The sequence below is a fragment of the Toxotes jaculatrix genome, chromosome 4 (assembly GCF_017976425.1).
Source record: "Toxotes jaculatrix isolate fToxJac2 chromosome 4, fToxJac2.pri, whole genome shotgun sequence".
In the NCBI taxonomy this organism is placed as follows: Eukaryota; Metazoa; Chordata; class Actinopteri; family Toxotidae; genus Toxotes; species Toxotes jaculatrix.
The window spans coordinates 1,782,521-1,805,581 of record NC_054397.1 but is presented as its reverse complement, the minus strand read 5'-3'; the positions used below and the strand labels follow the sequence as shown (position 1 = coordinate 1,805,581).

At 43.8% G+C, this 23,061-nt stretch overlaps 2 protein-coding genes and 1 long non-coding RNA gene across 3 annotated transcripts; 2 read left to right on the top strand and 1 right to left on the bottom strand.

Moving 5' to 3' along the window:
- Positions 1-854: 854 nt before the first annotated feature.
- Positions 855-14,431, bottom strand: col9a1a (collagen, type IX, alpha 1a). Its single transcript, XM_041036960.1, has 32 exons — positions 14,313-14,431; positions 13,337-13,411; positions 12,611-12,649; positions 12,435-12,497; positions 11,102-11,155; positions 10,921-10,956; positions 10,644-10,667; positions 10,446-10,499; positions 10,234-10,287; positions 10,014-10,046; positions 9,486-9,542; positions 9,291-9,344; positions 9,136-9,189; positions 8,969-9,022; positions 8,766-8,819; positions 8,621-8,674; positions 8,353-8,406; positions 8,034-8,087; positions 7,813-7,866; positions 7,667-7,711; positions 7,511-7,564; positions 7,305-7,358; positions 7,144-7,197; positions 5,773-5,844; positions 5,148-5,183; positions 4,986-5,030; positions 4,714-4,746; positions 3,303-3,449; positions 2,955-3,009; positions 2,458-2,646; positions 2,174-2,251; positions 855-1,926 (listed from the first exon to the last, which is right to left on the bottom strand). The coding sequence occupies exons 1-32, from the start codon at positions 14,385-14,387 to the stop codon at positions 1,721-1,723; spliced, it is 2,064 nt and encodes a 687-aa protein (XP_040892894.1). The 5' UTR covers positions 14,388-14,431; the 3' UTR covers positions 855-1,720.
- LOC121181141 lies at positions 3,071-14,841 on the top strand. Its single transcript, XR_005893990.1, has 4 exons — positions 3,071-3,105; positions 3,211-3,478; positions 5,464-5,522; positions 14,274-14,841. It is a non-coding gene; the product is annotated as an uncharacterized LOC121181141 (long non-coding RNA).
- A 406-nt stretch (positions 14,842-15,247) lies between these two features.
- si:dkey-23f9.4 (hydrolethalus syndrome protein 1) lies at positions 15,248-23,046 on the top strand. The gene is made up of 12 exons (XM_041037367.1): positions 15,248-15,398; positions 15,916-16,056; positions 16,300-16,422; positions 16,559-16,632; positions 17,255-17,478; positions 18,421-18,476; positions 20,858-21,024; positions 21,270-21,315; positions 21,402-21,456; positions 21,660-21,741; positions 21,903-21,929; positions 22,912-23,046. Exons 2-12 carry the CDS (start codon positions 15,957-15,959, stop codon positions 23,044-23,046), a joined length of 1,089 nt encoding a protein of 362 aa, XP_040893301.1. The 5' UTR covers positions 15,248-15,398; positions 15,916-15,956.
- Positions 23,047-23,061: the final 15 nt, after the last annotated feature.

Below are 23,061 nucleotides of genomic sequence, written 5' to 3'. Positions count from 1 at the left end.
GCAAATACAGTTTCAAGAAGTAAGAACCCTGGGATTGTGTGTGGAGCCGTTGTGTACTAATAAGAATGACAGAACAAACAGTTTTTTATTGCTGCGCACAATAACAACAAACTATTATCTGTTATGCACCAAACATAAGATAAAAGTAACAGGAGGGAGCTTCACAGTGAGAACTTTCACTGCTGATACTTCCAGTACCTTTTGCTGGTACGTAGTATTTTTACACAGTGTTATTAGTGAAGTACCTGAGTTCTTGTTCCACCTCTGTTCCTGCTCCGTCAGCGTCCTCTGTATTCTGCTTTACGTCGCGTCAGTCACATGATCTTAAACATGGCAGTGTGTGTGTTATCCATGTTGTGTTTTTAAAATGTCAGTATTGTTGTTGGATAATAGTTTTATTCAACAAATAAGTCTCTTCTTTTAGCTTAAAGGTTAAAAGTTTATTGAAAAACAAAGGTTGAGTTATGGTATGGTATGGCCCCCACCCTGTGGTGTGGCCCCCGCCCTGTTGTATGCCCCCTTGTGACAGTTTTAAAATATGCAGCCTATTACATTTACACCCCCAGAGAAACCCCCTGTTCTGCTCCTGTGCTTCCTGATGTATGTTTTGCTGCGTCTTTAGTAAATATCAAACATTTACCAAACACCTTAATGCGGTAAATAACTTATTGATTCCTTTTATTGAAATTTCAATCTAGTGGCTACAGTCGATACCACTAAGAAAACATCAAGCCAACATATCCTGCTCATTTTAAGGTCAAAGTTTAACCTCGGAGATAAACATTAAGTTGAATTTATTCTAATTAATCAGCAAAACTGAATTAGATCACCTTTGTATGAACTCCTCCACTGAATCCTGATAAAGACAAAAGTGATAACTTCAGTCTGAAATGATGAAAAACATCACACCTGCACTGTCAGGTTTGTTTTGGAGGAAGAAATATCTTAAAGCTGTTGGTTCATAGTGACTCAGGTTTAATTTGGCCGCCTGTTTGGCCGTACTACTGTCCATACAAAACATGCAAGAGGTTATCAAAATGTGTTTATTTCCTCCTTTGTACAACTTGAAGATGTCACGTCGAACCTTGATATAATAAATAAGAAGTCATATAAAACTGCCAGAGAGGTTTTCACACATCGCCACCCTCCGATCAAAAAAAACAACAGTCGTCATGACAGAGAAATGATCAAACATAAAATCCTACATTTAGAGGAAAAGGTACAGGCGGGGATTTAAGAGGATAAACAACAAAGATACTCACAAACAAATGTACCTTATCCAACAGTATAATCTGCGTATTGACACATTTACATAAACATACAGAAGAACTTTAACTCTCGTCTCGTTGTTTGGATGGAGATGGGGCTGGAAGGTTTGTGCAGATACAGTGAGTTTTTAATTTCTCAAAAACACAGACTGCAACTTTGAATTTTACAGTACAGAGATGGCAAAACTGAGGTAAAGTGAAACTTATTGTGTAAAAGAGTTTCAAACGTGATGATGGGTTTTTTTTCAGTGTCCACCTTCATGTCAGTTTATAACCACAAAGGTGGTAAAATAAAAAAATCTAGTTCCAAATGAGCTGACCAAATTTTAAAAAATCAAAAACCTCACAAACATACAAATCAAGTGACAAAACCCAAACGGTCAAATCTTCCTTGGAGTTCTGGTTTCTCCTCCAGTCTCTCACTTTTCCTCCAGTTCAGCTCTGGCCTCTCCTCACATCTCGCTGGGGCCCTTCATGCCGGAGTCCTTTGCTGAAATCGGTGACGCCACCATCGGTAGGACGCACTGCGACGGCTCACAGTAACCGTTCAGGCCGGCGGGACCAGGAGACCCGGGAACGCCAACAACACCGGGAACGCCGCGCGGTCCCCTCTCTCCGTCACGGCCGTCTTTACCGTAAGCCGGTCGTCCCGGTTCACCTGAAAGATGAGTAAAAGAAAACCTGAGGAGTCTGGGATCACATGAAGAGGCAGAGACACTGAGACAAGTCCTCCAAGATGCTGGACCAACCTGACAAGCACCTGAAAAACTGTGGGCAGGTGTACTGAGGAGAACTGGTGCTGTTTTAGGGGTTCACAGCAAAAACTGATTTACCTTTCGTGCCTGAAACTTTGCACCGTGCAGAAATTGAGGACACTGTGCTAAAATCAGATTTCTGTCATTTACCTGGCAGACCGGGGGCACCTGGTGCTCCTTTGGGGCCTCTCGCTGTGGGTCCTCTGTCGCCTCTGTCACCCTGGTCACCTGCAGACAGGAAACACGATTATCACCGAGAGGAAACACATAATTGAAGTTCCTTTTTTTAACCGGAGTTCAGGCTCAGAGTTCACACCTCATTAAAATGAAGATGAACTCGAGTCGCTGCAGCATCAACGAACAGGATATAAATAAGAAATACGATTCACAGTGAAATCTTTAGTCCTGACCACTGATCTATGTAAAGGTCTCACCTTTCGGTCCTTTGATACCCATTACCCCGGGTGGTCCTTTCAGGCCGGGCAGTCCTCGTGATCCGGTGTGCCCGGGGAAACCGTTCTCCCCAGAGGGGCCTGGAGGTCCAGGTGGGCCGGGGGGACCGGGCAGCCCAGCGATACCTGACTCAGGCCTGCTCAGGCTGGCTGCTAGCTGGGCCAGCTGCTCTGTGACACAGAGGGACATGGATCGGTGTGTTTTAGTCTTTGGATGACAGACGTGAGACATGACCAGCAGCTTATGGGTGCTAATGGGAGCTAAAAAAACTTTTTGTGTGTGCGATTGGAGATGAAGGCCACACCTGTTTGACTGCAGAAAACACAGGAACACCAGGAGAAAACGTGTTTAAGCTGAAACTGACTGCTTCCCTTTGACTCACAGCTTTTTGGCCAAACAGCTAAATCGGCTGTGTATTGTTTGTGGTGGTAAGAACTACAGAACGCAAACTGTATGTATGAAGATGACAAACACTTACCTTGCATTACCCTCATGCAGACTTGTTTGATGTGTGTATCAGTCGGTGGTTTTCCCTGTGCAAAAAACAAACAAAGATTGTTGACGGTGATGAGTCATTTGTTCTTCTTGGCAGTACAATGGGCAAACATCACCCGCAACGTGGCTCTGAGGTAATCACAAGATATATTTCATTCCATAAAACCCAGGGATTACATTTAGTATCTTCTGCTGAAGGGTGGTTTTCAGAACTGACATTAATTTCTTTCTTTCATCAGCACTTGAAAATCAGGCCCTCGTGTCCTTGGACTGAGGACAGACTGTACAGTAAGCCGGACCTGATTCAGCAGAAACTCTCACAACGTCTCACCGCTGGTCCCTGCAGTCCGGGGAGGCCCGGGACCCCCATGTCGCCCTGCATGCCGCGTGGTCCCGGCTGGCCCGGCTTGCCCTCTTTCCCGGACTGTCCTCGGCTCCCGTCAGGTCCCTTATTTCCCGTCTCTCCTGGTGGACCTGTCTGCAAGCAACGACGGCAGGTGGACACAGGTAGACAGTGAGAGGTGGCAACTGTTGTTTGAACCAAGGGGACGCAGCAAAGTCAGTGTTTATTTATATGAAAATGTTTCCTTAAAGGTGGATTAATGGTAGGGGAGTGTGAAAACAATCGATTATTGATTAATCGCGATTATATTATGGATGATTATGAGTCAATTATTAAATTTCCAAAGATCGATTTTTATTGTAATACACAGCAGTGACCCTCCAGTTACTGGCTGTCATACAGGGTTTAACCGCAGGGCGGAGCTGTTGAGTTACAGTCATGACAAAACACCCTGTAACAGAACCAGCGAGCTAGCTTACTATGCTAGCGAGACGAGAGGAGCGTGAAATGGACGAAGAAATAAAACATTAACCAGTAACCAACCAGTCCATCCAGCTCCATCTGGGCTAACAGCGAGCGTGTGGATGCGTTTTGGTTTTCATGGCAGGAGTTTTAAACACGTCGACATGACGAACGTTGTCTGCTAATTTTGCCGCACTAAGCTAAAATACTGTGGCGGCTCCGGGTTCGAGCCCCTCCTCTGTGTGGAGTTAGCATGTTCCCTCTGCGCCTGCGCGGGTTTTCTCCGGGTACTCCCGTAGTCAGCTGGGATAGGCTCCAGCTCCGCCGCGACCCTGACGGATCCAGCGGTACAGAAAGCGGAATGGACGGATGGATGGATGGATGGATGAGGGCTCACATGTCGCGCTTCCATCCAGAGGAGGCTGCGTGAGCTAAAGACGACTGAAGCCTCATTCCACCGAATCAACGTGCTCTCCACGAGGTGACGACAGAATTAGCCCCGGTGACAGACTACATGTAAAACGAGTTAAAAAATAATACCGGTAGTAATAATTTGTAAGTCACAGCTGTACTACACAACACTGAAGGTGCTCTGAGATGTTTATCAATAAAAGAAGTTGAGCAATATGTTTGTGGCGTATTTTGGGTCACTGTTATCAAATGTGACCCAAAATATCAAAATCAAAACTCAGTAATTGATTGGTAATCGAATTAACCACCCCAAATGAATGGGCTGTCAGTCAGGGAGGGTGGGAGGAGCCCTTATCATCAGAATCAGTTTTTAACAGCAAAGCAACAAAAGGCCTGTAGCTGCAGCTGATTTTGCCGTAAACAACCATAGGAACTATATCAGAAAACGTTTCAGCGTTTCCATTTGAACACGAGCAATCAGACCTCATGAGAGTTGTTCAGTCAGCTGAAGTGCGGTGAAACATACCGATCCTTTCTCTCCTGGTTCTCCTTCGTCACCCTGGAAGGGAAAACGATGGATCAGTGATTAAAAGCTGTAACGATAATGATGCTGCAGAGAAAAGGTTTGCACACGTTTTTCATTTCAGAGCATCAGACTTTGTTCCTGTATGAAATGCATCATAAAATGATTCTCTGATAAACCTGATCACTGTTACTAAAGATTGAGAGCTCACTCTCCAGACTTTTCCAGAGTTAAACTCAGCATCAGTCCTCCTGTTTCAGTATCTGATCACTCACCAGGTCTCCTCTGTCTCCCGGTGTTCCTTCAGCACCTGCAGGTCCCTGAAATAAAGACACATGACAGGTTTTTGGTACCTCGTGTGCTCCATCCCAGCACTGTGTAATCTGTTCCACATGTTCGTAACGTGTACGTGTAATATTAACACATCTGAAACATACCTGTTCGCCCTTAGGCCCATCCAGACCCACTGCACCCTGGGAAAATAACAGAATTAATGTTTTGACTATCTAATATGAAATAACTAAATATGTAGCATCATTTCTCAGATTAATAATAAAGTTTACTGAAGGCTTTTCACATCAGGGAATAAGTTGCTGATCTTTGACTTCAAAAAAAAGCATTTGCATCAGAAAGCCTCCAGTCAGCAGGTGTGGATCAGAAGAGCTGATGCAACTGTTGGGTTTTCAAAATGTTTCGCTCAGGTCTGTGTGGAGACGTGTTTGTGACTCTTCTCTTTGTTTCACCTTTTTTAAGGGTGACAAAATACACCTGACACCTGACGCAGTTCCCAGCAGGACTCCAACCAAATTCAGGTGAGTGCAGCTGCCCCGAGCAAAAAGCATGTTTGTCTGTTTCCTGTGCTCTGACGGATTTTTAGCAAAAAAATTTTTCCCTCCAGTTTTCCCTCCAGATAAAGTGGTTTTGGATAATCTGGATAAAGTGCTGGTCTGATCAGCTGACTGCAGCAATGTTGCCGTGATCGCAGATCTCAGCAGTTAACTGAGTACAGTGTCGTTATGGGTGATGGCTCCACTTTTACTTGCACCACTGGGCGTCCCTTACCCTGTCTCCTTTCTGGCCACGATAACCAGCAGGGCCAGGAAGTCCTGGAAGACCTGGATCCCCTTTGCCCCCCTGTTTAAACACACACACACACGCATAAAAAAATAAACTGTTAAATACAAAGAGCACACACACACACACAGGCGCTCTCAGAATTATAATACAACACCAACTGTGTGAAGTTACCTCCCCCACTTTAACCCAACCACATTTACAAAAATATAAAAACATTTCCAGATTCACAGCATCTGAACACTGAGGATGGACCCCACCCCCCCCCCAACCATCCAACCAACCACCCCCCCCTTCAGATGTCTCTGGGCATGTGTGGGTACTGATTGTGGCGTACAGTGAGCCGACCGGTCTCAGGCATTCCTGGGGAACAGAGAGCTCTTTCAGGGCTTCTCAGCTTCTTTTCCTGCCCTGAATCCCCCCTGAGCTGCAGAAAAACCCCTTGGGCCTTCAGATTTCTGGAACAAGAGGCCATTCATGCCCGCTCACCGGTGGATTAGAGACTTAACTGCAGGGACGGGAGTTCATAAAGGCCTCGCGCTCTTTAATAAAAGCACGGCACAAGGCTTCAGCTCCAAGGTACAAGGTTTATTTTGGTGAACGGTCCTGGTGTTGAATAATACGTTCAGGATGGGAGATAGTATTTACGAACAGTGATTGCTGGCTTTCTATTTCAGGGCGGTGATCTTTTCAGACCAGGCCTGAGCCGAACAGAAAGGTTCAGCTGGCTCTTTGCCCCTGGACTGTCAACCCCATCTCGGAGATTACGTTTTTCAAAGGCTGCAAAATTTTTAATATCTTCTGCCTGACTGAATTTCCCTTTATCAGAATGTTTTTGTTCTCCCTTTCTCTCCATACATCATCCTTTTGTTTTCCTCTTAGATTTAATTAGTTCTATTAAAAAACAGTTTTTAGCCCTGATAATTTTTTTGCCTGCCAGCAGGAGACCTCAGAAATGCACAGATCTTTGTGGACAGCTAAGTGATAATTCACCACATTTTTATAATAACGATAGTAATAACTTGCAAAGGATTATTCTTTCTGTGTGGCTGCGATGGGCAGTGTCCAGTCCACACACAGATCTCGACCTTTACCTAGTTCTGTGTGTTGTGCTGGGAGCCACACTCAGTATCATCTCTGCTTTCACATCTTATTTGAAGTTCACTGCAACTTTACGCAGCTGAAACAAAATGTAGTGTGAAGATACTTCTGTGAAACTCCGACCTCTGCTGTCACCTCCACCTGTACAGCCGCTTCCTGTGTGATTTCCTTCTCTAACACTCTGTCAGTCTTCGTGTCGAGTGTCAGGTGGCTGAGATTTTATCCTTCATATTAGACAGACCCTGTCTCAGGTCTTACCCTGGCCCCTGGTGGTCCTGGTGGCCCGTCAGGCCCTCTCTCTCCTCGTTCACCCTAAAAGACAGAAAGATTTGTCACTCCACGCTGAACTAAAGGTGTGTCGGATCATGGATCCTGCAGCTTTAGGTGAAGTGTAGATGCAGCTGGTTTCAGAGACTCACTGGTCCTCCTCTGGGTCCCACAGGTCCCACCTCTCCCTGCTCGCCACGCTCGCCCTGGAAACGAACAAGACGTCAAGCCTCAAATCACCGTCAGTTTTTGTCTTGGTGGATAATTTCACAAGTTAAAGTCCAAAGACTAAATCGACATATTACATATTTTTTTATCATAAAACGATGGAATACGTTTCCACTTGCTTCAAACTTACTTGTTTCCCCGGAGACCCCATCAGTCCCACAACTCCTGGATCCCCTGTGATACCCTGGTGACAGTGGTGGTCATTAGCTCATTCAGAAAACTACTGTCTAGACATGACTATCAGTGGTCGCACTGTCTTCACTGTGCAGATGAGAGCAGATCATACCTTCGTACCACTGTGTCCTTTTTGGCCGTAAGCGCCTGGTAAACCCTGCATGAAGGAAACAGTATTTAACATCAACATCTGAGCTCAAAAAAAAAAGGCAAATGTTAAACTGTTGATGATGAGTCACAGGGTCAGAGGTCACTCACGGGGAGTCCTTGTGGGCCAGCATCACCTGGAGCCCCATTTTTCCCTGGAAGGCCCTAAAAACAACAGACACAATTAAACTGTCAGACAGAGGGACTGACTAAAGGGCACGAGTTCTTGTTAAGGACTTATCAGACTGCACATTTTCTAACGAAAAGCACGTTACCAAAAATTGTTTTCAGCAAAAAACAAAAAAAAACCAAAGCAGGTAGCAGTAAGCTACCTTGGATCCTGGCAGCCCAGGTATCCCCTCACGCCCGTCTGGACCAGGTAGGCCCTGTTGACAAGAGAAAGAACAATGAGACAGATGAGAGCATTACAAAGCCAAGATGAAAGAGGGTCTGAACAAAAATCAGCTTAAATATAACATATTCTTTGATATTAACATGTAGACCAGAGACTGAAAAGGGTGCCGAGCATCTTAAAGCCCTACGAGGAACAGAAGCATGAGAAAAAAAACTGTAGGACAGTTGGTAAGAAGGTGGATTTATTGTTTGATAGATTTATTGATCCTGGTTTCAGATGGATGAAGCGGTGCTCACAGGTTCTCCCTTTGGCCCCGGTACTCCTCTGATTCCTGATGGACCTCGATCCCCCTACAAAGATAAACAAAGGAAATCAGGCTGAGTCACATGGACAGAGCGTTTTTATGAATCCTCATTGATGTAGTTTGATGTAAATCTCTTCCCTGTGGAAACACGATGTAAGGACAGACAAATCTGTGGAGTGTCATGTGAACCAGATGTGTTTACAGCTGCTGAAGTTTGTCTCTAATGTTGTTTTGGGGCTGATTTGTGTTTGAGGTCTTACCGACACTCCCCCGGGCCCGGTCTCACCTATGGCTCCTCTTTGGCCTGGATCACCCTACAAAGGTTTAATTAGTTTCAGTTCGATCAGTATTTGGTTTAAATAAAAAGGAGATGGCAGCAGAGATGGTGAAAAGGTCGGGACTCACCGGGCCTCCCTGGATTCCCCGAGGACCCCCATCGCCAGGCTTTCCACGAGGTCCCTGTTTGGGCAAACAGGAAGTCGTTGTTGTCAGTAAAAGCTGAACTAATATGTCAGTACAGACAGTCAGGTCGTCTGGTTCAGTGTAGATCCAGTCATGTCTTGACGTCTTTGTTATCAGTTCCTACGTGCGACCTTGTAACCTCTTACCCTGTCGCCTTTGGAGCCCATTATTCCTGGGAGGCCTCTTGGTCCACCTGGGCCCTAAAATTACTCAGCGGACAGAGGAAGAGAGACAGAAATGTCCCATGTTAACATGTTTGACTGGACGTTTTCACTGTGACTGTGAGCTGAGACAGTATGGTGAAATATTTTACTGGTAGGCCCTGAGCTCCGACGTCTCCCGGCAGTCCTTGATCACCCTCCTCTCCCTGAAAGTGAAAGTGACCCAGTTATGTCAGGATTTGAAAACTAGCAATCTGGGGTTTTTTTTTATCCAATAAGAAAAATCACAGCTTTAGCAGGATGTCACCTTGTGTCCTTGTCTTCCGGGCTCACCAGATTCACCCTTAACCCCTTTGTGGCCCTGTAGGCAGGAGCAAAATGTTAGAATTCATCTTAAACTGCATTTAAAAATAAATAAATAAATAAATAATAATTTCATATTTACACATCAGTCGGCATCAGTGAGAGAAAATAAAACCAGTGGCAGTAAAAGTTAACTTACTTTCATGCCGGGGAGTCCAGAGTATCCAGTCAGACCAGCGGGGCAGGCGTTGGGACACTGAAAAACACAGCAGCCTATTTGAGGTCATCTAAGAGCCCTGCCACTAGGGGGCTCTACTGACAGTGACCTCCGACCCGTAAAAAGAAAGAGCCGAAGAAGAAACAAATCTGTTTTCATGCTGCATTTTAGCCCATTCACTGTAAATCATGTTGTTTACTGCTGAGCATCTGTGAGGAGCGTGTTAGATTTTGCTTTGGTTCTCTGCCCTTGGCTTTTATAAAGTGAGACAGGCTAAAACAATCAGGTGACAACTGTTTGAGTTTAAATACTGATATCTGAAGGAGGGAATATGAATTCCTGCTGTGGAGAGGCGGCGTTGTGGCAGCAGATTATCGACTCTGAGCTGCAGGAGTTCTGGAAACTTCTCAGAGCTGATGTTTAGTAAACATGAAATGTGGAGTAAACGGGCTAAAATGTGCAAAATCTGTGTTGTGATTGTAAATGGATTTTCTCTGGGATCAAACTTACCAGGTCCTCGCCTTGATACACGCCTGGAGGTCCCTAAAAAAACAAACACAAACAAAGCGTTTTCACAAGATTTCAGATCACAGGAAATCATCACCCAGTAAACACTGTAAGTAAATGCTGATGATGATGACACTGTTTTAAGGTGTTCACCCCCACCTTTACATTATTATTATGTCCACTTATGTTTAACAGCAGTAGAGACAGAAGCTGTGATATTTACCCGAGGCCCAGCGGGACCAGGAAGACCAACTTGACCCCTCTTGCCTCTCGCCCCCTGTGGGAGGTCAACGACAAGACGAGACCAACAGAATCAGTGCACTTTTACTTTTTTTAAAACCTTCTTTTTATCTTTTTTAATCTACTGATGATGTTTTAAGGCTAAAATCAATTTAATTCTTAACTTTACGTAAACTTAAAGATAAATTTACTCACAGGGGCTCCAACTTTGCCCAGTTCACCTGGAAGCCCGTCTGTACCGGGGATACCCTGTTAACAAACAAAACATGTCTGAGCCGTTAACAGTCTGCTGGAATAAAGCCTCAGTAAAGTGCGTGTTACCCTGAGCTGAGGTCTGATTACACATGGGAAAACACAGCACAGAGTGTGGATTCAAGTACTGAAGGTACTCACATCAAGCCCATCAGGTCCCACACCCTGTGAGAGAGGAATAATGGATTCACAGTGAGGCTGACCGATCAACAGAAATCAATACAGATCAATGAAGAAACAACAGTAGATTAAGTAAGTTCAGTCATGGAGTGAATAAAGAAATAATATTCTAATAGATTTTACTCTAAGCTGTTGCTTTGAGTGGAAAGTTGAATAGTTGACTCTGCCAACGTCAGTGAAACGTTTTTCAAACCTAACAGGTGAAGATATGTTGAATGAGGCGAACATCTGCACTTACAGGCTCCCCAGCTGACCCACGTGCCCCAGGTTCCCCCTGAAAACAAGAGGAAATCAGATCTGACATCAGAAATATCACTGTGCGTCACAGCGGCTCTTCAGATGCGGCCTCAGGAAACAACCGGCCGCTGACGTTTCGATAGAAAGATTAATTCAGTGACTTGTACAGATGATAAACTTACTTTCAGCCCCCTCTGGCCCACGGGGCCTGGATCCCCGGGAGGTCCAACAGGTCCCTAAAAAAGATGACACAAATCCTTTAAACATAAATGAAAACGTAAATTCTAAACAGCAGCGCACAAGTATTGTGACGCACACGTCATTCTGTCCACTGAAAAGAATCAAATGTTGATTTGTTTTTGTTTTCAATATGATAATAAGATCGTTGTGGTGGAAGAGTTGAATTACATAATGTATTTTTCTTTGGTAGGAGAAGAAAAGTGTGTGTGTGTGTGTGTGTGGATGACGGCTGTTTGTTTTCTGTCTGACGTCACAGTTTCTTTACAACATGTCTGACTGTCTTAATGCTCGTGTTTCTTCCAGCATCTCACTGTGCTGCTTCTCCCAAACTTATCAAACGTCCTCCACATCCTTCCTCTGCTCACGTTCATCTTTGGAGACTCATTACAAATACGATATCAGAGGGAGGGTGTGGTCTTAGCTCCTCCCCCCACTTTCCCCCTCAGTAAATACCCCTCACACCGCTCTCCACTCAGTCAGAGGCATCAGCGAGAGAATGGAGTCAGCGGCACCTGAAACCAGGCGTTCAGTCTTTGACAGGAGCAGGTTACTTCTGTCTCAGAGAGAAAACGTAGAAACCCAAAAAGCTCCTCCTCGGATCGATTTTCTGCTCCTGAAGGTTCAGAAACTTGTCCCTCGCTGCCACTTCTTTGATTTCTCAGAGTATGACTCTGCAAACCGGGCACAAATGTGGTGCACTTTGAATGCCCGTCTGTTCTCAGCACCGTCACCACAGCAGGCGGCGAACACACTGAGTCCATTCTGCGTCGCCTTTCCCAGCATACAGTTCACTCCTGTCAGCCGTCTCTGGGCAGCCGATCCCCCTGCGCTGCCCACGACCTCTCACAAAAAGACCCCTGTTTCTGTCAGGAAGCTCCTTGACACTCTCCCCTAAATAGCCCAGATTGATTTATTCAAGGAATGTTTTTTTTTTCTCCTCCACACTTTTGCTCAGTGGAGGCCAAAACAAACTGCTCACACAGCAGCAGATCTGAATATCTCAAGTCGTCCAGCTCAGATCTTACACAGATTCAATACATCCTCTCAGTGGAGGGTTTAACCAGCGAGGCTCTCGTGCACCCGACTGAGGCAGCTGGTGGAGTCCAAGCTCTACAGGGTCTTTAAACAGTATTTAGAGACGAGTTTGATGCTCCAGATGAAAAGAATGTGTCTGAAGCGACTCTCAACTCTACCCATCAGCTATAACATTACCACCACTAAAACCAGTTACGTTAAAACCAGTAACTGGTTTTAGTGGTGTATGTCGACACTTACATCTGCGCCTGGAAGGCCTGGAGCTCCGGGAGCTCCGTCATTGCCGTTATCTCCGTCAGGACCCTGGAAGCAGAAGAAGTTCACTTCTCAGTAACTCTGGCGATTTTAGTTCATGAATCTCAGTGTCCATTAAACCGAACACTGCCTGTGAGGGGAGAAATGAAAAGTCAACTCACTGGTCCGCCATTCACCGTGGAGTCTTCTCCTCTGTCGCCCTGAAGATACAAGACGAGTGAAGGAGTTAGCTGCCTCTGAGAACATTGTTATAGATCATTTCCATTTGTGTTTTTTTTCTGGAAGTTCTTCCTGCCTGGCATGTCTTAAATTCTACAATTCAAAAACTTATTCCAGTATTTCTGGACTCAGCATGTTTAGATTTTTATTACTTTTAAGCAAAACTACATTCAGATTAAATTGTTAAATACACCAGAAGTTTGAGAAGAGCTTTGAAACAGCATTTAAACCCAAATGATGGAAGAAAAAAATATAAAAAAGAAATTACAATTAAAAAGTAAAAACAAATTAAGAACAAGCAAATTAAGACAGACATTTTTTTCTGTGCACGACACATCTTGGAGTTTATCGAATGGGGTGCTCTGCACTGAGCAAGAGAGCAGCCTTTTTCTCACTCAGTAACACTTGTTTATTCAGTGAATCTGAGAGTAGACTGTTTTTGAAAGTGTAACATCGCCGTTTACGATGACGGTGAACGTAGTGAGGATGAAGTTGTGCAGACACTGTTTTATTTCAGAAAGACGTCATTGTTAAAAACATCTTCTCTTTCCAGTGAACACCAGCGAAAACCTGCTTCACTGTTCACCGAGCTGATTAACCCAGAAATGAACCGACCCACATCCGAAAGCCGAAAACTGTGACTGCGAAGAGACAAAACACAGACTTACATCAATGCCATCCACTCCGGGCACGCCGGCAACTCCTGGTGGCCCCACGGGGCCTCTGGGACCGACCGGGCCCCTCTGCAGAACAAACACAAAAATCAGTTTTTACTTTTTTTTTCCTACTGAAATTCATCTCTAAACATCATCCAGTGCTGCTGCTGCTGCTGCTGCTGTGAAGGGCAGCTCACACAGAGTCTCATTGTTTGGGTGATGTGAGGGGAAAGGTCGTGAAACTAAACCTAGTTTCCCATTAGACTCCCATTATCCCACCTAAGTAACTGCATGTGTTCAGATTACTGCTGCTGTCTGGAGCTGATTGGTGCCAGGTGTGCACACAGGAATGAATGGGCATCAGTTATGACCAGTTTTCAGATGGACGACATGAAAAATATTTCATTTTGTTAATAATGCAGATTTTACACTTAGAAATTTTGTTGAAAAGCTTTTTCTTTGAATTCACTCAGTTTCAACATTGACATGCCTCGTACTGACTGTGTTCACGGCTCATACGATAATGTGTGATACCGGTATGTTTGCTGGATATCAAACTACAACAGCTTCGTGAAGAGCTTCGAAAAAAGCTTGTGAAAGAAAATCAGATACTCAAACTGTAAAATATGTAAAGTCTTACATACATATTCACGTAGATTTAATTAAGATGGAGTGAAGTATAAGTTTGTTTCTGTTGGATGTGATGAAAATTATAAAATCTACTCGTTACTAATCAACACAAACCATCTGAAAGAGCCAACAGGCAAACAAAATAATAAATAATATGACATTAAGATATGAACTTAATTCTAAGAATCATACGGTCGCCCAAGTTCTCTGTTTATTATTTATTTTAGATTATATCACACAGATGTATAAGAAAAAAGTACATAAATTGCAGTAAAGTCTCTGTAAACCATCCCTGAGCACTGACCTTCTTCTTTTCCAGGAGATAAAGAAGTGAGAAGAAAAAGCACCTATGTCTCACCTGAGCCGAGCAAATCAGCACGATTTGCAGTAAAAGCACCAGCAAAGACTCCCGACAGATCCTGGACAGAGCCATGGTCTTCCCAGGTCCGAGGAAGACGCTAATAGTCCCTTTTTCCCAGATTAGAGACGGGGCTCACGGACGGTCCACCTGTCAGTCTCCCCCCCGACTAAAGCCCCACCGCCTGCTGGAAGGGGAGGATGTTAGAAAGTCCTGATTATTCATGAGAAGTTGAGGCTCTGCAGGCTGACTAGAGGAGGAGGAGGAGGAGGAGGAGGAGGCCTTCTCTGCATAAACAGTGTGGGTGTACTCACCTTTACTCTGAAATGAAATGAACTTTAAATCCAAAGATACAGTGGAAATTTACCATGACAAAAAAAATGATATTGTTCTTTTCCTTCAGAAAATACTGCTGACCTCTGTTTTTGTATGTTTATGCATTTTTTTTTCTTTTAAAAGGGAGTTAAAAGAGAAAAAGGAGCTGAGGATTTGAAATGATTGATGATGAGTGAAGGAATAAAGCAGAAAACAATTTCAGTTTCATAAATTATTTTTATTTCCTCATGAGTTTTCTTTGATTTATTTATTTCTCATGTTATTATATGATTTCACCAGTTTAGGCTTTTATAAATGCATCAAATGAGAAAACCTAAGAACACACAAAACTTCATACAAATTCTTACTGATTATTAGGTGTGCCCATGTAAAACTAATGACATCTAATACAACAGTCCTGCAGTAAATCCTCCTTCATGAAGGTTAATGTTCAGTTTCTGTAGAAACTGTGTTCAGCAGTTTGTGTGTTTTATCTGACACGAGAGAAATTAGTCGCGGTTTTTTTTTTGTTTTTTTGTTTTTGCCAAACGCCCAGCAGGTGGCGACAGGAAACTGGTTTGTCAACCACCGAAAACATAGACGAAGAAGAAGGAAACCGGATGTGTACGGAAGCAGGCGTCGTTTTCAAAGTTCGCTAACGGCCGTTGTCTTGGTGCTGTGTCTCTGCTCCTGTAAACACGGCTACTGCTTATTAACTTAAACGTTTTCTCTCCCAGCACGATGGATTTTGTATAACCGGACTCCGTGCAGGTGAAAACAACAACATTTCTCGTTAGCTAACATTGTTTGGGTTTGCTGCTTGTTTGGCTTCCGTTAGCCTAGCTCGCTACCGTCCTCCTCTGTAGCTGAGCCTTAACATGCCAAACTCCCTTTAAAAATCGTTTGAATTTGTCGTAATTACTAGCAAATGTACGAGGTGATTAAACAAAACTTTTGGGCTCTGTAAAACATTATTAGTTTACTGGTGGGTTCGGCGTAACGTCGCACAGGAGCCACAAAGCAACAGACAGTTTTTACTCTGTTTAAAAGGCAACAGAGTCAGATCTGCCGTATGTGCATGTTTTGTATGTAGATACAGTGGAACTTCGGTCATAGTTGTGGACGTTTGTTACCAGAGAATAACGTTAGACGAAGAATAACAACAGCAAACTGATGCCTCGAGTAAAATGAACGCGATCTTACTCCATAAATAATCCCTCTTGTTTTCCCGTCATATCCGTGTTTTGTACTGTATTTACTATTAACACTGGGATGTTTTCCCCTCCAGATGATTTTACACTACCTCCTTTACTGAAAGCTGAAAATATTATGGACAACCTGGATTTCACAGAAGAGGAAATTCAAGAGCAGCTGGCGATCCTCGGCTACAGGAACATACCAAAACACAGGCTGCGTGAATTCAAGAAAGGTTAGACTCTGAGACATGCATCCTCCCTCCCTCCCTCTGTGGGAATCATATCATTGTGTAGCTTGTTGAGACCCTAAATGTTTATATTATACACTGATGTTTAAGGAATTAATACTGACCAATATGTCGTCAGATTCTCAAGAAAAAATTAAAAGACATGGGAAGGTGCTTTCCTTCAACGCTGATTATTTCCACGTTTAAAGTTGTCCTAAAAGATTACAGCCACTCTTTGTGTCATTTCAGATCTTGATGAACTGGTCCGACGTGGAGAATGGAAAACCCTCACGTCATCCACCCAGATAAACTCCACCAAAACTCATCCAACCACATCTCAGGCCAGCCCTCCTGCCTACACCAAAGAAAAAGGTCAGGGCACTCGTCTCACTGTGGGATGATAATAATTGTGCATAATTATATATTTTTAGCTAAGTGCTAACATTTTTAGATTTTCCACTGAAAATTATTGTGCGTTAACGGCTGAATTGTGGGTGTGTCTTCACAGTTAGTCAGTGCCACTTCAAAGGCTCCGGTGAGGGATTTTTCTTACATGGTGCCACAGCAGACCACGAGAGACCAGTAAGTGTTTACCACATAAGATGTTTGTTTTTGCCTAAATGCAGACAACGCGACTTTTAAATACTGTTGTTTGATACCAGAAGAATCTTAACTTTTCTCAAACCTCAGTGGTAACCGTCAGGTTTTAGTGTCTCAAACACGAGAATGAGGGCTTCTGTCTAAAGTCGCCCGTTTGCAGTGACATCCAGTGATTACCAGGGACAAACTCATCTGTAGAAAGACTGTGCACGAGCAGATGTTGTGTTTAAATTTAGTACAATTTGAATATGCCGTGGTTTTAGTGAACTGTGGAAAAGCAGCTAAAAAATAATAGACTTAAAATACCTTCGAGCTTCAAACATCCCTGCAGAGACCTGGCTCTGGTCTAACAATCGAGTAATGAAGGAAAACTTTTAAGTTTAACATTAGTGGAAAACTCAGTTAAAGTCTTTTCAGCCCTGCAGTAAAGGTTTTTCAGAGAATAGGTTTTGAAAAGCAGAAGAGTCACAGTTTATTCTGTCACTTAAGATGAGACCAGATCGTTCTGTAAAATCGATGTTTAGATCAGACAAAGAAATGTGGAAACAGTCAAACTGTTCAGTAGCATCAGGCGCATGTGATTGATGTATTGTTTAACTCACAGGTGCTCACCACCTGTCAGAACAGAGACTGTGGACGGCAGCAGGGACACTGTGACTCGTACGCTCAACACTCAGTGGCGCCAAAGCTCCAGCTGCCTTCAGGTGCTCCCACCAGGCTGCAGGTGGAGCCCGACCCTGAGGACACCCTGCACCCGCCGCTCACAGACAGCTACGTGTCTTCCCCGGACACCCAGGGGACACGCTTCATCAAGAGAAAAGTCCTCAGGTAATTTGTAAAAGACACACATGCATGACACCAGACTCGGCTGACCATTCATTCATTCATTCATTCATTCATTTATTCATTCTTTGGTCCAGAGTTTAGTTTTATTTTTTATCCCAGGTATGTAAAGTACAGGTTTGGGATATAAAAACAGACAAAACATCAGACAGCATAAAAACATCAAGACAAAATATAAAACATTTCATTTGTATAGCTGCATCGTACAGCAAAGAAAATCTAAATCTGTTTAAAAAAAGTGAAAATGACTTTGTCACAAAAACGAAGCTCAAACTTCTCTAATTTGGTTTTGAAGAAACTGAATTTTGATCAGTGGCCAAAGTTTAACTCCACAGCTTCTCTGTCAAACACAGAACACTAAATATTTGACATTAAAATGTGGATCTGTAATCGCGGAGTCGCAGAGTCACATGTTGGATCAATATGTTTAAGAACAGAAAATAACAGCAGTGGTACATTAAAACATGGAGTCTTCACTTATCAAAACATTACACACACCAAAAATTATTCCCACTGATTATTTCTGCAGGCCAAAATAAAAAAAGTATAAAAACTTTATAGATTTACCATTTTTATAATTGATAATACATCAAATATTATTTAATAATATAAACAAATCATTAATAATGACTTCATCAAAAGCAGAACCCAAACTTGTGTCTTAAAATATTTTTTTTTGTCTGACTAGCAGAAACATTCAGAGCTGTACTGAAAAGCTCTGTTGTAATATTATTTGATAAATAACAAACAAAACAACCAATAATTGATCCAAGCTGTCATTAATTTTTCTCTTGATTTATTAATCAAATGATTCTGTAATTGGCTGTTTAAATATTAAACAGTAATTAATTCAACTAAAGCTTAATTCCCACAGACGCTGTCTTTGCTGAACATGTAACATTAACACTGATGTTTTTTTTCTTATAGGAAACATAAAGGACAGTCACTTGTCTGCGATGAGTCAGTCTACAGTGAAGATTCAGGTAACGAAGACTCAGCTGTTTTCATTCTTCCAGAATCCTCTGATTATTATCTGATGATTATTATATTATTATTATGATCTATTTTCAGTTTTTTTTCTAATATCTGTTTATAATAGTAAGCTATCAGACCCAAATTAAAATGAACAATTTCTAAAAATCTATTTAAAATCTAATTAAATGGGGAAACCTTAGGCAGCAAAGGTCATTTAACTAGAGTCAAATAAAGTGGTTAAAACCTCCTCACAGTATAGAATAAAAGAAATAGAGACAATTCAAGTAAAATCATTTAAATTAAAAAGAAAAAAAAAAGACATTTAAAAGACGATACTCGCTCGTTCTTTATTTTCAAACATTTAGGTTATTTTTCATTTTTAAATCACAAAGTGACAAATTTCACAAAAAGTTCACTTCAGATCTTTATTGTCCCAAAAGAAGGTTTTTCTTTTTTGCACTAAGCTGCATAAAAAACATTAACATAAAAAAACACATGAGAAAATTAAATGCCATGTTATTCTGGTGGTTCAGTGACTTATATGATGCACCTGCTACATCCAAGACCAAAAAATACCCTGGAATGGAGTGAACTGAAAGCAGAGATGTAACAGCTGTGGTGACCAGCAGTGGGCGCTGTGCTGGCAGTAAAAAGAAGCTGCTGAGGCTCCTGGATGTCAGTTAATCCTCTTAGCTCCTTCCTTAAGCTTGCTGCCTCTTCAGCACCTCGACACAAGGACAAGTCGCCACCATGTACAGAACATACAACACTCAGTCGGACGAGGGGAGCAATGATGACAAGAGTTCCCTCTACTCCTCTTTTTGGTCTGATGGAGAGAAGCAGGAGGAGGAGGAGGAGGTGGAGAGAGAGGTTAATGTGGAAGACTCAAAACCTGCAACCGAGGCAGAGGAGTCTCTGCAGGAGGCCTCAGAGGAGGCAAAACCTGAGCTGACCAACCAGGGGAACTCCACCGGAGGGAGCTCAGAGGATGGAAGTGATGATGGTGACGATGAGGAGGAGGAGGGGGAGGAAGAGGAGGAAGAGGGGGAGCTTGAGCGAGTGGGTCATGTGGAAAACTCAAAACCTGTAGCTGAGGCAGAGGATTCTCTCAAGGAGACTTCAGAGGAGGAAAAACCTGAGCTGACCAACCAGGGGAACTCCACTGGAGAGAGTTGTGATGATGGAAGTGATGATGAGGAGGATGATGAAGATGACGAAGACGAGGAGGAGGACGAGGGCGACGATGAAGAGGAGGAGGAGGAGGAGGACATTGAGCAAGTGGTGAATGAGGTAGACTCTAAATCTGTAGCGGAGGCAGAGGACTCTCTGCTGGAGACCTCAGAGAAGGACAAACCTGAGCTGGACAACCAGGGGAACTTCACCAGAGAGAGTTTGGAAAATGGAAGTGATGAGGAGGAGGACGAAGAGCAGGAGGAAGAGGAGGAAAACTGCAGAAGCAGTTCTAGTAGTCCAGCTCCGAGTCTGATGACCTCCGGCTATGGCACGTACAGACCAGAGGAGCAGGAGGGAGGAGACTACAGAGACGACCACACCATAACCGAGTTCGACCAGGACAGTCGAGGAGACCTGTCTGAGACGAGAGACGATGAGGACGACGGCCGTTCGCTCTGCAGCTTCGGTGGGTTTGACTTGGAAACCACACGTGAGCCAGACTACAGGGAGACTCGTCCGGTGAGCGTGTTAGAAGTGGACACAGACATGAAAGCAGAAGAAGATTTAAACCAGGCAGATGAGGAGACATTCGAAGATCTACGAGCAGAGTCCAGGAACCAAGATGTGACCGATGAAAGGTCCGAGGGGCAACAGCAGCGTTTGGACCATGAAGACGGAAAACAGAACGAAAAGCCAGAAGAAGAGATGCAGGACCTCAAAGAGGATAATAACGTGGATAAAGAAGCCGAGGATAAAGCGGAGGCTGAAGATCCAGACGAGTCTTCGAGCAACAAGGACATCAAGTTCATTGACTCCCAGGTGGATTTGAGCTGGTTGATGTGTGAGGGAAACCTCAGACAGAAGAAGGGTAAATGGTTTCCTGCCTCCAACACCAACATTTACGTTTGTTTTCAGAATGATTGTTTAATTCCCCTGCTGCGAGATTTGGGATGTTCACCTGTTTGTTTTTCTTTCATCTAACAAGCAAATAAAAATAATCATTTTAAGATTGAAGGGGTGATCACCACCTTTTTTTTTAACTCTCCTTTCGATCTAAAATAACTTCCTGTTCTTTTTCTGTGAAAGACACAGTTGACAGTGAGTGTGACTCCTCTGCTGTTTAAGAACGTACACAGATGTGAACTGTGGCTGAAGTCCCATCAGATTAAAGTGAACAGGTTTTTGTTCTCATCGATGGCGCCTGTTTTCTCTGCAGATGCGACGAGCTGTCTGGAGGAACGGCTGGCAGAGCTTCATCTGTCCACGTCTGCTCAACACGACTCTGAGACGGAGAGCGATGACGCCGCCGGTCAGAGCGACGCTCACAGCTCTGAGGCTGACAGGATCTCTCTGAGTGCCTTTGAATCCTACATCAGAGGCATGGTGGGTAATGTAGTCTCGCAGGTTATACTTCACACTTCTCTTCCTCACATCTGTTTGACGCCATAAAAGCTTTTATTTTGTATGATTTATCATCACTGATCGTTTCAGTTACTGTTGAAAAGGCATCATGTAGTTTCGATTGTTTCCAGTCTTTGTAACATGTCCTTAACATAAAGACCTCGAACGTCCTTTAAGATACTGATTTGTTTGTAAAAATCACTTGATTTTTTTTTTGTTTCGAACAGACTCGAACTCAGAGTGACGGTGACCTCAGGCCCAAACCCAAATCCTGTAAGTCATCACCCACACACACGCAGCTGTTTTCATCCTGACACTTAACAAACCAGTTTCTGATTCGTCAGATTTGTTTGTTCCAGTCATTCGACCAGTGATGAGTCAGCAGACCATAAAGAAAACTGACCCAGTGGCCAAGTAAGTTTAAAAACACACACACACACATATACACACACACACACACAAACCCTCTGTGAAGGTTCACAACCTGCTCACAGGTATAGAAAGGTGAATAAAGAAAAGCCAGCAGTAACTGAAGATAAAACACCGTCATCCCTCTCGTTCCTAACACACTGATGCTGCTGACTCGTGTGATCATGTGCTTTTCTCCTTTACTGCAGGTATTTCCAGTACAAGCAGCTCTGGGAAATGTTCAAGCTTCCAGGAGAGAAGGACAGGAGAGCGCTCCGCTGGGAGATAAAGGTCTGAAAACACAGCTCCAAAAGAAGAATCCACTCTTTTTTTTTTGTCTTTTGTGCAGTGTAAAAAATATTCTCTCTTTTCAAATGATCATTTGGTTGATCAGTTGTTGCTCCTCAGTGTTTCTTAAAGTTTACTTTAATAAGTTTTCCTCTTGTTTTCAGGAGCGTCTCGCATACCAGCCTCCACCTGTGAGTATTTCCCCAGATATTCTCTGTAGAGCTACAGTACACAACAAATACACAAAGACTCGCACACACACTAAGTTGTACCTGTTTAAATCACAAGTTAGTTTGTTTGAGGAAATCGTCCTGTCTGGAGTTTTGTAGATGAACGTGTGAGCGTGTATCAGACAAATTAAAAAACACTGCGGCAAACGTTTCATCGCCTCCAGCTCTGTGTCTTTACTGTGTTTCACTGTAGTTTTTTTTTTTTTTCGTAGTGCTGCACAAAGACAGCTGGACCTGCGTGAGGGTCCTGAAGACGCTTCACCGTCTCACCTGAAAGGCGTCTTTGGTTCTAACTGACTGGTGGAGAATCCAGGTATTTACCTTCCTGTGGGGTCGTTAACACCTTGAGAGTCGGTGAGGCCGCCAGTGAGTCGCTGTCCCACCCCGCCATCGGGTGAGTCGTCAGGGTCACATGGGCCATGGTGTGAGTGGGTGATGGGGGATCCCAGAGCTGCACTGTCAGTGGCTGATAGGTGGTGCTGTAGACCACCTCCTCTGTTGAGTGATGGTCGTTCTAGTTTGATGTAGATAGATCGTTTCACTCCTCTTTGAAAGAGGAGACACCACCTATCAGCCACTGACAGTGCAGCTCAGGGATCCCCCATCACCCACTCACACCATGGCCCATGTGACCCTGACGACTCACCCGATGGCGGGGTGGGACAGCGACTCACTGGCGACCTCACCGACTCTCAAGGTGTTAACGACCCCACAGGAAGGTAAATACCTGGATTCTCCACCAGTCAGTTAGAACCAAAGACGCCTTTCAGGTGAGACGGTGAAGCGTCTTCAGGACCCTCACGCAGGTCCAGCTGTCTTTGTGCAGCACTACGACGAGTCAACAATGACACCTGCATTGTACAAGCAACAATAATGAAACACAAAGTCAGTATTGAAGTTGATCCACATCAGACTTAAAGTCTTGGTTTGTTCTGTGTTGCAGCCCAGACCTCGGCGGGTTTACGTACCCAACACCTACATCGTGCCAACGGAGAAGAAACGCTCGGCGCTTCGCTGGGAGATCAGGAACGACATGGCGAACGGTCTTCTTCCTCACAAATTCAGTTATCGATTTTAGGCCTTTTTCTCTCCA

Bases quoted from the DNA above. Each gene is read 5' to 3' on its own strand.
- col9a1a (XM_041036960.1), bottom strand. From the start codon at position 14,387: ATGGCTCTGTCCAGGATCTGTCGGGAGTCTTTGCTGGTGCTTTTACTG. The intron at 8,088-8,352 runs GTGAGCACCGCT...TCTTGTCAACAG, and splicing joins CGGGGCCAAAGGGAGAACCT to GGCCTACCTGGTCCAGACGG. The intron at 2,647-2,954 runs GTAAGTGTTTGT...TCTGTGTCACAG, and splicing joins CTGCATGAGGGTAATGCAAG to AGCAGCTGGCCCAGCTAGCA.
- si:dkey-23f9.4 (XM_041037367.1), top strand. From the start codon at position 15,957: ATGGACAACCTGGATTTCACAGAAGAGGAAATTCAAGAGCAGCTGGCG. The intron at 16,633-17,254 runs GTAAGTGTTTAC...TTTAACTCACAG, and splicing joins CAGCAGACCACGAGAGACCA to GTGCTCACCACCTGTCAGAA. The intron at 21,457-21,659 runs GTAAGTTTAAAA...CCTTTACTGCAG, and splicing joins AAAACTGACCCAGTGGCCAA to GTATTTCCAGTACAAGCAGC.